Raw genomic sequence first — 17,315 nt, forward strand, 5'->3', positions numbered from 1 at the left:
CATGTGACACGAGGCGAATTGTTGCGGCGACTTGTCCCCGCGACGTGTCGCAGCGACCTATCACCAAGTGTGTCCCGGTGTCCTAGCGAATTTTGGACCCCCCTAGATTTGGACCCCCAAAGGACTAAATCCGCTAGCGGTTTAGTCCCCATTCGCGGAGTTGGACCCCCCATATTACAGCTTATTTATTTAACTGTTTATCGATTTGGAACCGGAAAACTTAAGGAAGAGACTTAGATCGGTTGATTTGTTGTTTAAAAGCATTTGCGGCGGCATTTCGTATAAAAGTATGTAGATACGAATTTTAACTCCTTTCTGACAGAAGCTTAAATAACGCACTTGGAATTCATCGTGTTATCTTTTTAATAAGAAAAAAAAAAACAAAGTCAGACTTCAGCTACAGTTGAAGCTGACTGAAAAAGTTTATTTAAATTAGACAATAACAATGACCATCTGCTTAATTCCCTGCTCTCGATAATTTGCTGTTGTTGTCACGAAGGTATTCCGACGAAAGACTTACTATGCCGTAAACATGAATGGTATAAACGGTACCATTTTCAAAGTCTTTCAAATTGCCCTTGTCGCTTCGTAGCCTGCGAACGCAGACGTATTTCCGGCGGTTGCTTCTCTCCCCCGAGAAACGACCGCCAGAAATACGTCTGCGTTCGCAGGCTAGTCGGGTGTCACAATTCCGTTTGGAACTCAAGAACGGAGAGGATTTAAGTCGTCAAACTTCACAGTCATTTTTCTTTTTGTCACCTTGAAATCATGTTAAAAGATCGGCTTTCCAAAACAAGCGGTTGGCAGTTTCACAAATGGCTTTTCGGGACTTTCGAGAAACGGGTCCCTGGACCGGGGGGGGGGGGGGGGGTCTTCACTTGCACAACAAGCATAAAGGTTGTGCACAAGCAAAATACAGAGATACAATTACAGGCAGACACAATAATTTCTTGTTGTTGTCAACCACTCCGAACATCAACTTCTTTCTTAGATTGAGTGCCGACTCTGCCTTGTGGAACACGCTGCTTATGTCAAGGAGACTCTAAAGGGACTGTGTCATGGCGAAGAGTGAACGGAGTTCATTTTGTGTAGTTTTACGAATCCCTCTCCCCAACTTGCTATGCAACTTAAGAAACATTAACCCAGATATTCCTTCATGTCTTTCGAGCATACACAATTTAAGTTACAAACATAAGAGATAAACTCTGAGAAACTCACAGGCTAAACAGTTTTCGAAAACCCCAATCACACTCCATTTTAACCTTCTTCCATTTTGCCCTTCCCAGCCTCCTTTTCTATTTGCTGTTTTATTCAAAGCTTCTTTCAATGTCCTGAGCAGTTATTTTTTATGTTTCGCTTGATTAGGGTCCCCTCACTGAAGTTTGCTAAATTCTCTGAAACAGCCCCTTTCAGAACTAAAACTCGAGCAGGACGAGTGTTTTTGCAACTGATCTTCGCTCTAGCGAGTTAGGCTTTTTTTAGATGACTATTATTGTCTTGCATGTTTTGAAGGCTGTTAGTTTTTAGATTCCTAATTTTAACTTTTATAGATTAAGTCTAAGTGCCCATTTCAGTGATTAGGTCTAAGATTACTAATGATGAAAGCGTCAAAGACTGAGTTTGCAAATCTTGCTTGTTTTCAAGCTTTCGTCGCCACGTAGCCCGCGAGGAGGCCTCTCAGGCGGTTCGAGGGGCTTATGCATGCTCGCAGCCTAATCGCCCTTAAAACCACGCGTCTATCGAAAGCGTATCTCAGTAAAATGAATGACTTCGTAAAAGAGGAAGTTGTTTGTGATGTTGTCATCGAATAACACGTTCTTTTATTGTTAGGACGTCTTGGTGAACTGTGAAGTGCGATTTGTCATATCTGTTTGTAAGAATGGATGTCTGACCATTGACTGGTGGGTTTAAAATCGTGTTTACCGCAGTCGAATTTGAAGGTTTTTAACCCAGCCAAAGCACTTGAAACTTGAAAAGCAACCAAGTCACTTGACGTGTTAAACAATAACAACAACGACATGGAAATTGTTGCTCATTAGCTTTTATTATCATAGCTAACGAAACAACCAGGAATAAAAGAGTTCACTGAAAAAGTTAAAAAATTACCCCAAACATGAATACCGAGCAAAAAAATGTTAAAAATTATAATAACCACAGGGAAAAGGCAATTACTCCAGAAAAAAGAAAAGAAAAGCAACGCAAAAAGAAAAGCAACGCAAAAACAAGGACACGAAAATAACATGTTGATGACGAAAAAAAAAAAACGAATTGTGACTCAAAGATGAACCATGTTAATTTTTTTCTCCCAAAAACTAACTTCACTGTCTTCGAGGAGAAACATACAGGCTCAAAAAGGATTCCTTTTTTCTCACATAAAACGCCATTGAGCAAAATCGCACGTGACAAACTGCAATCTTTATGGCAACTCTTTTTCACACCTTGGCAACGCATGATAACAGCTTTGTTGGGCAGTCCACATCTGTACCAGTGTCAGGGATTGCAAACTTGCCGAATTCGGGACAGCTGTAACTTTTGCCGTTTCCCAAACTTTGGCGAGTGCTAAACAAAAATTATTGACTTTACCAAGAAATTAAGAATGATCGGAAGGTAAAACTCAATGGGTCTAGTTTACATTCCAAGAGCGTCCCATTCTTTAGCCAAATTTTCTTTCTGTCGCTCAACTGTAAAATGTTTAGGCATCACAATCTCAGTTGTGATGAAGTTGGTCGGAATGCCGTCCTCACATATTCTGAAATTTTGCTCCCAGCTTCTATCTTAAACGAATTCACAATTCAGTCCCCTCTGTCTTTTATCAGAAATGTTTCTTCTTCAGTCACGTTGATCAATTAACGTGTTTTTTGAAGTAGATCACTTCGAAGGTAGTAGCCAAAACACGGGGTCGGGGTCGGGGTGTCCTTTTTCCCCCAATTTGTTTTGTTTCAATTTTTGTCGTTATTCTCTGTACTGTTATTTTCGAGTGATCGGCATCTGTCCTTCATTTATGGTGGAAATTATCGAAAAAAAATAAAGGAACCCACGGAATGTATGAAAGCTCTTGAGGGACATCTTATTTTTATTCTAAATCGGGCTATTTTTTATGTTTTAAAATTGCAGTTGGTTTTTGCGAGCATCTAACTTTGTCTTTCCGAAAACCGGAGTTTGTTTTTCTGTTTTTCGAAATAAAGAGAATTTCCGAAATTGCTGAAATTGGAGTTTATGGAATATACATCAACTGCCAGAGACACTGAAGACTCGCTGAGCTCCACACTCGTAATCTTCGTAAAAAAGAAACAAGAACAACAGAATCACAGTTCCACGATGATCGTCAGGCAGTCACGCAACGTTCTCTGGTGATGTTGTCAATGTTATTGTCTGACTTTACAACAAACCGTTTGTAGTAAAGTCAGATTCGCACAGGAAATTGCTAGCCAATTCTATTCGGACGTCAAGGGGTCGAATCCAGTTTGATGATAAAAAAAGCACAACAACATTAAGAACAATTTTGCGAAAACAAGCAAATGAGAACGTTGCGTGACGAACCGCGGAGAAGGTCTTTACGAACTAAACATTAAAATATGGTTTTCAAATGTGGAGCTAAGCGAGTCTTCAGTGTCTCTAGGAGTAAGCGTACAAATTTCAGTCAGAAATTCTCTTAATTTCGAAAACCAAACTAAGATGTCCCTTTCGTAGCTTCCGTTTGTTCCTTATTTTTTGACTAATTTCCACCGTAAATGAAGGAAAGATGCCGAACATGCGAAGAAAATAGTACAGGAGAATAACGGCAAAAATTGAAACAAAACAAAAAATTGGAAAAAAGACACAACGACCCCGACCCCGGCCCCGACCCCGGCCCCGGCCCCGCGTTTTGGCTACTACTCGCTTCGAAGCCATTCCCTAGCTGCAATGTTTTCTGTCTCCTCAAGTAGCTCCTCTAACACTATCAATTGGTAGCTGGTAAAGAATTTATTTGCAGCAAACAAACACAAAGCTCTTGCTCTCACAATGCTAAGTGTTTGATTTCTTGTCGGTGTGGCTTTACGTACAGCTGGTACTGTTGGATGAATTACCTGTACGCTCTTTATTTTTCGGTGTATTTCTTCTGTCAAAAAAAGCATCAAGTTCCCCATGAACTTTTGTTCCCATTTAATCAGCGATAAGCCAAACATGAAACTCAAGACCTCACATTTAGTATACTCTGTCGCAGGTTCAATCTATCGATGGCACAGGCCAAGTTTTATGCCCAGTATAATAGTAGCTTAAATACCGTCGGAATGTCTTTGTCTTTCAAAGTTAATGGCCATTACGGGTGTCTTATTTGTTAAGTTATACTTGTCAAGGAACTCAGTCCTTACTCTACAATTAAGTATAGCTTTCCATATCATTGTAAATAATTGCAAAGTGGTCAGTTAGACAATTCAGAAGACTTAACTACCACTTGGAGCATAGCATAGCAAAATCGAAGCCCAGTTACCGGTAACTATTATTTTTTATCCGTCAGTGCTCTCCAGGCTACTTTCATTTTCGTTTTTCGTTGGAATCTGGCCTTGGTTGTTCAAAAGATGGATAACACCATCTACCGGACACATCACTACCCTGTGGTGTGGAAAACACTAGCAAAACCAGATTTGATTTATCCAGGGGATAGCAATATCCACCCTTCGAACAATGTATTGGGGCCTGGACTTAAAGCTGAGAAAAACTGAAAACTGGATTTTACAATCGTGGTGAAAACTTTCAATTTCGGATCTAAGAATTTTAAAAAATGCTGTTAATTGGATATTGAAGCCTGTATGTTCAATATCACCTATAATGACATGGGTGAGAAATTTTGGCACGAAATTTCAGCGTTGATTTATAATTTCACATGTGAAATTACAATGTTGCTAAGGCAACTTTTCCTACAGTGCCAAAATAGCGTCTTATGAACGTAATTTGTCACCTATGATGATATTAATAGCTAATCGAATGGAATACTCGTGAAATGAGGGAATAGCTTCACTTGCGTTTTGCCCAAAATCAAATAAAATCAAAAGGCGCGTGAAATCATTCCCTAAATTCACTCGTCACCATTTGATTACCCAGTTCCTTCAGCTCGTGCCCCAAAATAAGTTTGGATATCGGACTCGCGACTGAAAAAGACGCACACACTGATCCCTGTGGGAACTAAAAATAACATGATTGAATCACGCGAAAGGTGAATGGAATGTGAGTCGCCATTTGCGTGTTTTGGGTCACAGAATGTCGTGAGAAACTTGGATTTAAAGTGATGAAACACTCACGTACCTCACGCATTCTTAATTTAGTCGGAAACACACGCATCTCGACATTTTCGTGGTCATACATCGGTTTCTTCGCAACCTGGAAATTAAAAGCGGGGAAATAAATATTTGGTTTTGTAATGGAGTAAGCTTTCTGCAATTAGCGACTGCTATGCATTATTTTGCATTGTATTTAAGTTCTGTTGAAAGTGCTAACGACTCAATAGTTTCTAAATTAAAGCCACGAGTGTCACCTTAGTCACCATCTGTCAATCAAAACCCTTGCGAAATAATTAGAGAATGCTATCAGCCAATCGCGTCCCGCACTTCAATGGTTGCCACGCGAGCAACGGCGCGAGCCAGTCCATTCAACAATAAAGATCCATCTGCGACTAAATGCGAAAGAACTTGTCATGCAACAACGAAAAAACAATAACAAAGACCTATCTTGAAGGAAAACCAACACTACTTGAAAAATCTCCGCAAAAATAACGCATATTTTTCAATTTTCACATTTTAAGCTAAAACGGGCAGCGAACTCTTATACGCATTGACCCGAGAGGGGGCTGATTTTCGTGCGACCACCGCGCGATTTTTTCCACTAAATTAGTGTCAATATTAATTTACGCTCGATAGACTCATTGCTATGCAAATTTCTTACGTGTTTCCACGCAAATCAAGGCGGCACGGCAGCCGTTCGCTCAAGGCGAGATTAAAATTCTCAACACACGTGGGAAGAGAAAAAGCGAGAACGCAAAGAAGAAGCAAATAACAAGTACAGCTGATCAACCATTAACGCAATATTTTTTTCGATGAGTGCTAAATTTCTCTTCCACGGCTGTGCATTTTATCTTTACTAAATAGTGTCATTGAATGAAGCAGCCTCGTGGGACTTCAGCATGAAATGTCGCTCATTGGTCATGCCTGATTAGCCGCGTCGCTATGATTGGTTGAGGCAGAGGTCTTAATCCCGATATCACACCTGAGAATTGCCTCGCGCGTGTCCTTATGAGAAGTCTCTAAGAAAAGCATTTGTTTCATTTCTGAACCGGCTTGAACAAGCGACGCTACAACAAAGAAAGTGCGCATTCGTCAATTTCCTCCAGTGTTGCCCTGGAGTTCAATCGAACCGGAATACTTTCCAATCAACATATTACAACCTGCAATCGAAGCTCTAGACAGATCGCGCTTATCTGTACGGACGCAAATTTGGCTTTCTTTTTTTTTTCATTTCGCTTTCGATCCACAAGCCATGGTCCTGCAGGAACTTGAGCGAATAGTGTGCGAGTGCTGCAACAAGAGGCGCAAAGAAATGGTTTTTAGCTCGATTCAGAGTGGAACTTTCAACGCGAGTGAACTTCAACTTGGCAGATTGTTGGGAAGTGGAGGATTTGGAAGCGTGTACGAGGCCAGATTTCGAGGGGAGCGGCTGGCAGTTAAGAAACTTCACCAAGGAACAAAGAATCCCAGAGCTGCACAGGAAAGTTTCGAAGCGGAAGGTTCAATTCTTCACTTTAAGCATCCGAACATTGTGCAAACACTAGCGGCTTTGACACTATGGGACAATATTCAATGCATCATCATGGAATATGCGGGTGAGAGAAATTTACGGAGCGTTATTAACGATCCTTTTGAGAAATTGGACAGAATTCGACGTGTAAAATTTGCGCTGGATATTGTTCAAGCCTTGCAGTTTGCTCACCATCAAGGTCTAGCGCATCTCGACCTCAAACCGGGAAATGTTCTTGTGACATCCGAGGACCATTGTAAATTAGCTGACTTTGGGTGCTGTCGCGCTGTAGAGGAAAATAACAAACCGGCAAGTCCGACCAAGTCGAACTTGACAGGAACCTATGCCTACAGAGCCCCAGAACTTTTGAAAGGCGAAAGCCCCACCACGAAAGCGGACATTTATTCCTACGGAATTTGCTTGTGGCAAATGCTCACTCGAGAAAAACCCTACGGGAACGAGAATCAACATGTTGTGATATTCGGCGTGGTCGCATATCAGCTGCGACCCGAAATTATTAAGGAAAACATTGTTGGAGATGAACAGTATGCAAATTTGATCAAGCAATGTTGGCAGGCTGAGACCAAACTTAGACCGACAGCATCCGCAATAGTGAATGAACTGCAAGAGATTCGAATCAGAAGGCTCGCTTTTTGCAACGAAACCAAGGCTATGGCTGATCAGCATTTAGCAAAAATTGCCATCTCCCAGGCGTGCCTGCATTAACTTTACACACCGTTTCAATTATGCGTTCGTTTTTCTGCTCTAACATATATTTCAAGCAAATCTTTTTCGCTTTCATTTTCAGCAAAAACAGATGTATTTTTCTTGAAAGTTGCTCTCTAAAACACCTTACGAAAACGCCAAGGAAGACTTTCTTAAGCGCAGAATGATTTGTTCCTTTAATACTGCCATTGAAATAGAGATAATGTAAATACCGCATACGTTGTTATAGTTATTGTAAAAATGAAAGCGCTCCTGCCAAGAAGAAAATAATTTATGGATTTTGCAATAAACCAGTGCAACATTTTGCGAATTAAATTGATGTGCGTCAAGTTTGATTTTCTGCTGTACTATGCACAAGTACCCGGCTTTTCCTGCGCAATAATTTTCATGCACAAGCGATGTCGAAGTCCCTCACGTGATATTGAAAGCAAACGCATCTTTGTAAGCTACCTTAGCACTTTACACGAAATTGATATTTCCTACAAAGTTCTAAAAAGATCGGTGCAAGAAGCAAATGTTAAATGGAACAGACAGGGAATTCCCGAGAGAGCTTTGACTCCACAGACTCTTCTGCCTTGGAATTGCAACAACTTTCATCGAGCACTACTAGAGTGTTTTCTTTAATTGCTGTAAGAACATTGTTTAAATTACACCAGATCTAAGGCTAAACGGAGCTGTTTCTAGTGCATCAAAATATTGGCACAGACCAAGGTGCAAAGACAGGTAAAATCAAAGCTCTCAAGTACGTAACTGTCGAAAAATGCACGCGTCAAACCGCCAAAATTTTGCCCGATGAGGAGAATTAGACGCGAAAAAAAAAAAACATCTGAAAAGTAGTTTCATCTGATACACATACACAAAAAGCTCCTTCCAGGTGATCAGCTGCAGTTGTCCATTAGAATAAATAAAAGCTTTTTTTGCTAGCGCAGTAAGGAGAAACTAGCAAAATCCAGCGCCGATTTTATTGTGCTGTCACCTGCTGGAGGCGTGCCACGCATTGATCTTTTGAATGGGTTCGACGCTCATTGGCGGAGAATACAATGCAATGGATTTTCTTAATGCGCGGCGCGTGCCATAGCGCGAGCTGGCCATTCAAAAAGCCGCAAGACATGAAATTTCATGGCTTGTGAAATAGTTCACAGCGTTAACGATAAACCGCAGCTAGTATTAATAGCACACTCGAACAATCTATAGCTTTCCAGCGCACAAACGGATGAGAAATCTGGATAAACCGAGAGTAATCGGACCACTTAAAAGACGGACTCTAGGAAATGAAATATATGATAGACAGGGCGTCTACAGAGCCCTTGGAGTGAACTAACATTTATGAATATCACAAAAATTGCCCTTTGGACGATCACTTGCCCTTATACAAGCAGCACTATCAATTTTCTTGTCACCCAGTCAACCAAGAAACTAAATTCCTGGGTAGCTGTAAAAAATCTGCTGTCTGGCCCGTAGGGTTTTTTTAGGTGTAATCTTCGAGTAATTACATATGCATGAAACGTGCGCGCTCATGAGCCTCCAGGATCAATGGCATTGTTTGAAATCATAATGCATCACTACTGAATCAAGTAAGAAAACCATGACTCGATTCATATTTAAGGATCACTTAAAATGACTCCCAAGTTTCAAGAACGAAAATTTTACACATTTTGAGTATAAAGTTTTTACTTTTATAAAAAGCAAGCCAAAGCAAACACTCGGCTCATGTTTCTTTATCGCCATTTGCAAAAGGTTCTTGAAACACAGCGTTGCCAACAAACTGATTGATGGTGGTCGGAAATTTCTTTTAACCGCGCTCCGAAAGTTCGCTGTCGCTAGGCAACAGAGGGCCAGCGAAACTCGAGAAGTTGCTGAGAGGAAGCGTGAAATATGATAAAGAGACAGTTTCAATCATTAGTCTCTAACCAAATGGTGAAAAACCCTGGAGGCGAGTGGTTCTAAACAAAGATAAATTACCACTGACACAAAAAAGGAGATAAGTTCCTCAATATCTCTGCAATTTGGTCACCGCGGTAAAAAAAAAAAAGGCAACTCACCAACTTTTAAATTTGTCGAAAAGAGCGAAACGAGGCAAGTTTTTTGACAGCGCAAGTACAAAAACGACAAGACTTGATTTGTCAAAAGAGCTTTAATGAAAAAGAGAGAGCTTTAATAAAGAGAAATGCAATGAAAATTGATTTACATTTGAACGAAAGTGTCAAGAAATATTGACTTGTAAAAGCGACGATGCCGATTGCAGGAAATCAACCTATTATTTTCTTCAAGTAGGAAAACTTCCGATGAGTCAAATCATCGTTTTCTATAAACAGAGTTCTATAACACTTTAAAAAATAGTCTTTTCTTGACGAGAATTCTTGACATTGAAAAGGAAAATGAGCTTATTGACCATGTTTGTTCGAAAAATCCACGGATTGATAAAAAACGACGCTGCGAGATGGGAGATAAGGCGTATGGTGCACACTTAATTACCTTACCTCGATCAATGCTACGAAAAGCAGATGGTATAAATAAAGACAAAGAATGAGAAGGGTGGAAAAATAGAGAAAAGAGAAAAAAAAAAAGATTTCTAAAAACACTTCATAAGTAACTTAGTAACGATACGAAACAAAGCGAGCTTCGACGAAGAACCCTTTTTCAATAAATCACCTTTATTAGCTCCATAAAACGGGGTTTGTCAAAAAAAAAAAAAAAGAAAAGAAAAACCCGGCAATTGCATACTTGATGAAGTTTGGAGAAAATAACGAAATTTGCGAAAAGCGTTGCTCAATTGCCATCTCGGGGAGACCACCAGACCACACAAAAAGTCATTTCCTCTATTGTCAACACTTCCCATAAATTGAGAAACTAATTTTATTGGCTCAGAAACTAACCTCAAAACCAGATAGGCGCCTATTTGAGTCATGTGCAAAATTTCGCACTTACAATGGCGACCACTGGCAAGGCAGCTGTTTTAAAAACTAAACAATAACATATGTATTTTCAAAACACGAGGCTTTTTTGTTCCAGACATAACACTGCAAGAATTTGATCAAAAATTAAATGGTACAAATTTCTCTCGGATGGGCAAGGGTGCTGGCACCGAAGCGTCAATCACCTTCAAGTTCTTGGGCTTTGCAAACACATCTTCTCCACGCGTGTAGGACAACAGAGCCGTTGCTATGCGAACCGAGCCGTTTGTTAAGGACCGCATTTATTAACGTTGCTGGTTGCTATAAAATAAAAATACCACATGCTTCCGTGGCTTTGGAAAAGAAATGCGATCTGTGAAATTCTCACGAAAGAACAAAAGCGACAAAGGACCATAATCTGTTGCGTGCAGCTTGTGGTTTGTCGCCGGAGATTTCATATGTGAAAAGACAGGGTACCTTTCAGTCATACTCGTTCCCAGGTTCCTTCCAGTCCCTCTGCTCAAAGTTTGAACTCTAAGTTGACAATTATGAAAGTTTGCAAAAGTTTCCGTAACCTTTGGCAGCAAAATGGCACGAAGATCTCACACTGACAAACTTGGTTACGAGTTACGCCTCATGTAAGTCAAGACAATTGGACAATTACCCAATCAGTTTCCACAGATGGTTTGTATTACAATAAACTCCTTTTGTGTTTCTACAGGTCTTTCTCGGGCGACCATACAGTAGAACAAAACGCTTTGTTTCTGAGGTTGCATTAGTGAAAAGTGAAAACGATTAAATTTAACGAGCGAAGGACAAAAACGCAGAGCCGAAAGACAAAACGACATGCACTAAAGCAGAGCCGAAAATAAAGAACTTGACAGACGCCAAAACTACTTACTTGTTTGGAATTTATGAAGAGAGCTTGCTCGGTTATGAGAAGCTTTCTTTCCATTGATTTTTGAACACAAGGAAGTTGTGAGTAGCATTCAAGACCACACAAGCATATTCAATAGGATCCATGATCACAATCGTCATCCGCTCCGAGAGGTTTTTTTCGGCTACTCCGGGTTCCCCCCCCCCCCCCCCCCTACCTCCCTCTCACATCATCATCATCACTCTACAAACACCATCATCATTTTCTGAAAAGGCGATTCAAACGTATCAAAACCGATATAAATATATATAACTCGCACAATGGAGAATGGGCTTCCGTTTTCAACGCTTTATTCAATTCGGCATTTGCCTTGCTCAAGGGCCTTAACATGCAATTGTTACAGAGTATTAATTGGTTAATTGTGTGAAGCAAAGGCAAGAATAAGGGTTGGAAATCTTGAGGAAAAGTAAAAAATCACCAACAGCACCACTCAAGTTTACTTTTATGAACAGTGCCCATTAATTCAAAGGTATTTTGCGCGGTTTGCTGATTATGCGGGAAAAGCAGATCTTAACGAGTGTTCATGAAATCCATAAAGAAAATTGGCCCATATCACTCAATGTCCAAACAAAAGATTTTGCCCGTCAAACCTCTCATTCAGTGTGAGGCTGGACGGGCAAAGACAATGCAAAGACAAAGCCTTTATTCCCCACGGACTCCAAAATGGCCGCCGAGTGATAAAGGTGAATTGGGCGTAAACACGCATTTTTCAAAGATAATTCATCAACAATATTTGTAAAAAGCTTTAAATTACAAAGCAATGTATGGCGTTCTTTTTTCAAATTGAAGCTGAAGTTATCTCTGAAAACTGCGTTGGGTTACCCCCAATTTTCTTTTCGGATACCAAGAATCTTTGCTAAGTTCTGCTTTCTCTGCTTGGCTTTAAACCGCGCAAAAATATCCTTGTCTTAATAAGCATCACCCTTAGGAAACCCGAGTGTCTCGAGATGCGCAGAACGTATGTGCAATAACAATAGAAGGCACCGTCCTCAAATAAGCTAATCCAGGGGCACAGATACACAATGTGATTGACTCCTGGCTGATGACAAATTTCCAAGCCAAGGAAAGAAAGGAGATGCTAGCGAGATGGTTTAAAACTTAGGCTTAGCTATATAATTCCCGAAAAATTGTCTAAAATTCTTTCCGGAATTTTCCAAACAAAAGCTCTCTAAAATTCCCGAAAATTCTTATAAATTTCGTTTCTTATAGTGCAAAGTCTGTCATATTTGCTATCAAGCAAAGATCCGGATTCCGAAACTACGATGAGAAACCGCTGCTTAGGTGCACTGTAGGACCCCTTTTGGTGAATAACCGCTGATAAGGAACGGATATGAACGGACTGACCCCTCTCCTAGTAGGTTGGAATACCAAAAAACACGTTCTGTCAACGTTTTTGCCTGTGAAAAGTTTTCAACATGTCAGATGAAAGTTCAAATTGCTCTAAAATTCTCTAAATTGTCAGTTTTTTTTCTAAAATTCCCGAGAGTTTCAAAAATTTTTTTTGATGTCTAAACTGATCCCCAAAAGAAATCCCGGAATTATGTAGCTAAGCCTATTTAAAATCAAAGATCTTTTTGCAGGAAGCGCGAACCTAGTTCAGTGTCACCAAAGGGGAAAAGAGAGAGAGGACCTGGGTTCAAGAAAGTGGAGGGTGGGACGTGTGATTTTTTCAAGGGTAGGGGTGGTCTGGTTACATTTTTGTGCAAATTGATTCGTAGTCAGTCTATGGGAAAAAAAAATTGGCGTACGTATGTTAAGTGCCATTGGTGGCACTTGAGCGTTAGAGCCAAAACGAAATGAACAGACAACACAATATAATCGTGGGAAAACGAGGCGGTGCCACCGGTGAAGAATGGGAGTAACTTTCTGTTAAACGTAAAGAGAATAGCACCTGGCGGACCACCAAAAAAAAAAAACCCGGACTTGTCTTATTAGAAAAAAGGATATTATATTACTCAACTAAAGTATCAATATTTCCTTAAGTGGAGAGCCGAAGTCACTTACCAGACGACGACTTAAGTGGTTTGTAAACAGACGAACGAGTAAGTGGAATAGTTCCAAAATCAATATTGAATCTGCGCCAAATAATTGTTAAAATGACTGGCTCCCCCGAGGAGAAGACAATATGACCGTCTGCACGAAAAAGACGAATCTCGATTTCTTTGTTTGTTTGTTATCATGCCCTAAGATCAGTCTTGTTCGAGAAAAATATCTTTAATTTTATGAAGCGCAAGGTCTAATATTTGAAAAGCCTCGGATTACCCCCTTGGTATAAAACGAAATTTCCTGCGTATACAAACAGACAATTTTAAGCAAAAATGGCTCTTGGAAGCGAGTAGCAAGTAATTAAAAGAAGTTGTAAACTGGGAAACCTTTAAAGAAATACAGCTTTAAACGTTCAAGCATAGATTTGTTTTCAGGCTTCATTGGGCACTCCTTTCGTTACAATCCGCAATTCAGTCAACTCGTCATTACATTTCAGTATAAAAAATGGGCAATGTTCTTGATGCCTTCCCTGCTGCCATGTTGCTTTCAAATATTTCGATATTGCTTTATTTTAATGTTTCTCTCCTTCTGCTAAGTTTATATTGAAGTCTATTTAATCGAATATCGCTTGTAAAGAGCTCACAGGGTTAATATGTCCGTTTAAGTACAAATGCGGTTTTTTAAAGTACATAAACGTATTTCCCACGAAATTTTCACGCTTTAATACCGAAAATATTTCCGTGCGTTTCAACGATTTTTTTTCAAATTCCGTGCCGTCACGCATTTGTGGTTCTCTTTATTAAAGTGGAATTCTCTCGAAACCACACAAACTCCATATTAGTAGATACAAGCAGCGTTAGTACCTAAGCCTCTGTTACAGGTCGAAACTTTCAGCTGAAAGTTATGTGCAACGGCACTGCGAAACTACAATGTTGAAAAACTGCAAGTGGTCTCGAAATGCTGTTACCTGATTCCCGCAATACACAGTCGAGTCGATACTAGTTTCATGGCCTTAGCGCGTAAGAAGATCGAGCGAGACCAGTAGTGGTGTCAGTGCACGGCGAAAATCCTGTTTTTATCGCTGCACTGCGATCGTTGCGACCGTTGGGGAAATAGAAAGCGGTTTTACTTTTCCTGAAACTTCTCTCGCAACGGAAGTTCAACAACGTTACATGAAACCGACCATGCTGCGTTAAGTCAATCAGAAACCGGCTAAGGCCATGTAAACAACACTTCGAGACCAGTTTCAACGTTCCCGAACGAGTTTCGACCTTTTATGTTACACGGTGCATCGCCTGCTGAAACTTTCTTGCAGCGCCGTTGCACATGTGTGAACTAAAAGTTTCAACGTGTAACAGCCGCTTTATGTGCAACGGCGCTGCGAAAAGAGTTTCAGCAGCCGTTGCACCGTTTAACACACAAGGTCGAAAATTGTTCGGAACTGGTCTGTTGTTACCAGATTCCCCCAAAACAAGTCGATACTAATTCCATTGTTCCGGTTTCTGATTGGCTTACGCGGCGTAGCGTAACAAGATCGAGCGAGACCAGGTTAGACGGTGAAACTCCTGTTTTTATCACCACTGCGATCGTTGCGAGCCTTGCAGAAGTAGAAAGCGGTTCTACTTTTCCTGAAACTTGTCTCGCAACGGAAGTTCAACAAAGTTTAATGAAACCGACCATGTTACAAGGTGCAACGCGTACTGAAATCTGTTTCGCAGTGACGTTGCATAGTCGTTTCAGCTGAAAGTTTCAACATGTAACAGCGGCTTTATATTTTCGACAAACTAATGATGTAAATCTACCCACAGATCTTTGGAGTAATCACAAGCCACTCTAATTCCGCAACATGAAGTACATAACCCTTTTCTTTTCAGACGCAGACCAGTGAAAAAAACCAAATGAAGCAATGAAACAATGGCAAGTCATTCATGTAAGGATACCATACAGTCTCCCGACATACAAGAATTTCATCCAGCGCATCCCTGGAATACAGTAAATACCCACATATAAGAACCTAGATTTTTCTAACTTGGGCTAAATAAGTTCTTACAAGAATGGTATTTACAGTAGTTTTAGGTTATCTAGGTTCTTCCACAAAAGATTTGTTCCAGATGCTTGAAATTTCAAGGTCATTTTCTAAAATAAGAACCTGCTTAATTTTTTAGGCTAAACTGGTTCGTATGTAACCGGGGTCTATAATGAAATTTTTAGCATAACAGGATCTTAAATTCTAGGCTCTTATATGTGAGTGTTTTCTGTAACTCTTATCAGTGTTGCTCTCACAATCAATGTTTTCTGAGTTAAAACGGTTGGAGAACTTTCTTTAAAATCCATTGACATCTCAAACGCCCTAGGACGCCCACAGGTGACGAGTGAAAAGTCACTCTCAGGGGAAGGGTCAGTGGGTAAAAAAAACAAACCACAGTATACAAACTTTCAGGAAAACAATACTTGCAACATCATGAACCGTTTTGGTCCAGAGAGCAGGGGGTACCCAACGAGAATAATTATAGTTCAAAACCACTTTATAAACATAGCATTGTTTCATTATTTTAGTATTTAAACGGTAGATATAGGCATATTTTTATCCCCTAAAAATTTTACATCTGTTCGGATTTCCTGGCTGAAAGTATAGTGATTTGAAAATTATAGGGACCAAAACATGCCTTTTCGAAAATTTCAGCCACATAAAAGCTCCCGAAAATTCTTGGTGACCCCTTTGGGGTAAAAATGAGACTTTTCATCTTCGCTTTCCATTTGAGAAAACTGACTGACCAGATTTGGCATTTGGAAGGGCTATTACTCTACAATGCCTTCAAATTAACACATTTCGAGAAACATATATAATCCTCCAGAAGAATGTGAGGATTATAATGCAAGTGTTCCTTCAAATTGTTACATTTTTCTTTGCAAGCTTATGGGTCTGGCCGGCCAGTTTGGACAAAAGAAAAGTGCCCTTAGATTTGACTCTGTCTAGCGCACGACCATTTTACTTGTCGATGGGGGCTGCTTGAGGGATGAATGGGTTAACCACATGCCGCCAGACCATCTGGCTTCAAGAGAGTGGAATCTTCTGCCAGCCAGTCAATGGAAGTATTTGAGGGACACTCTTGTGGTTGCTAAGGTTAAGATTAATGGGTCAGAGACCTTTGTCGAAGGATGTAGTGATAATGACGATGATGATGATTACTTCTGACAACACTAAATCCGACAATTTAGTATCAAACCAGACACAAACACACACAAAAAACAAACCAAAATTCACCCTTTAAAAGAGGTTACAAATAGGTCGAAATATATTCCTCATCTATTGCAGCAGCAGCAAATCCCAGAGAAAAATGCACTGTTCCTAACCATCGGAAAATGAAGATATGTACCAATATGTATCATAGATCTTTTAAGCCTAACTAAAGAAAACCTAGCAGAGGGTAAGAGCAACAGAGACTAGTAGATGTAGAATGTCAAGAACGTCCTGCCAAACCCATCACAAACTCAAGGTTCTTCAGAGACTAACCTTGGACCTCAACTTGACATGCACCAGAGAAAACCACGAGGTAGTCTTTAGATATCTGCTTCATGATGCTCAGACTTGCTTATACAATTACTACAAAAACTACAAGGTACACGAGAGTCTTTGCGCATTTGACATATGAAGTCCTTCAAAATGGCACAGAAAATGCAGTTGTTGACGAAAAAATCTAAAAAAAAAGGTCACCCGTGAAACCACAGGCCACCCAGGATTATGAACTGCATTCTCCTTCCTCAAATGCAATTAAATTATTATTATTATAAATTATATAATATTTAATTAGTATTGGCTTTATCAAAATCATTAAAATGACTTCAATAAAGCCAATAATATTTTACTCCATAAGAAGAAGAAGAAGAAGAAGACATGGCATGCTGAGAATCCCCCATAAATAAGCCCCATTTTCTTCTTCCTCTAAGAAAAGTACAATTTTGTGCTATACCCCTAAAAACAGACTGCAAGATAAAGGATGCCA

The 17,315-nt window shown here is 40.1% G+C and overlaps 3 protein-coding genes across 8 annotated transcripts in view; 2 read left to right on the forward strand and 1 right to left on the reverse strand.

The window, feature by feature from the left end:
* The window catches only part of LOC137974985 (eukaryotic translation initiation factor 5B-like), a 27,239-nt gene that overhangs the window by 9,149 nt on the left and 775 nt on the right, over positions 1-17,315 (reverse strand). For 3 of the 4 annotated variants that reach the window (XM_068822014.1, XM_068822017.1, XM_068822015.1), the window contains exon 2: positions 5,284-5,358. The gene's annotated coding sequence lies outside the window, so the exon portion shown is untranslated. Of the gene's footprint in view, positions 1-5,283; positions 5,359-8,350; positions 8,370-17,315 lie in introns of those variants that run through there. The other variant, XM_068822016.1, reaches the window with a different exon arrangement.
* LOC137974981 (serine/threonine-protein kinase mos-like) lies at positions 6,235-8,159 on the forward strand. The gene has a single exon (XM_068822009.1). It carries the CDS (start codon positions 6,511-6,513, stop codon positions 7,492-7,494), a length of 984 nt encoding a protein of 327 aa, XP_068678110.1. The 5' UTR covers positions 6,235-6,510; the 3' UTR covers positions 7,495-8,159.
* The window catches only part of LOC137974978 (PCNA-interacting partner-like), a 17,479-nt gene continuing 15,084 nt past the window's right edge, over positions 14,921-17,315 (forward strand). Inside the window, exons 1-2 of one of the 3 annotated variants that reach the window (XM_068822007.1) lie at positions 14,921-14,999; positions 15,186-15,241. In XM_068822007.1, the coding sequence (XP_068678108.1) occupies positions 15,226-15,241 (16 nt within the window). In that variant the 5' untranslated portion in view covers positions 14,921-14,999; positions 15,186-15,225. Of the gene's footprint in view, positions 15,000-15,052; positions 15,242-17,315 lie in introns of those variants that run through there. The other 2 variants (XM_068822006.1, XM_068822005.1) reach the window with 2 other exon arrangements.

This window comes from Montipora foliosa, chromosome 11, assembly GCF_036669935.1.
Source record: "Montipora foliosa isolate CH-2021 chromosome 11, ASM3666993v2, whole genome shotgun sequence".
NCBI lineage: Eukaryota > Metazoa > Cnidaria > Anthozoa > Scleractinia > Acroporidae > Montipora > Montipora foliosa.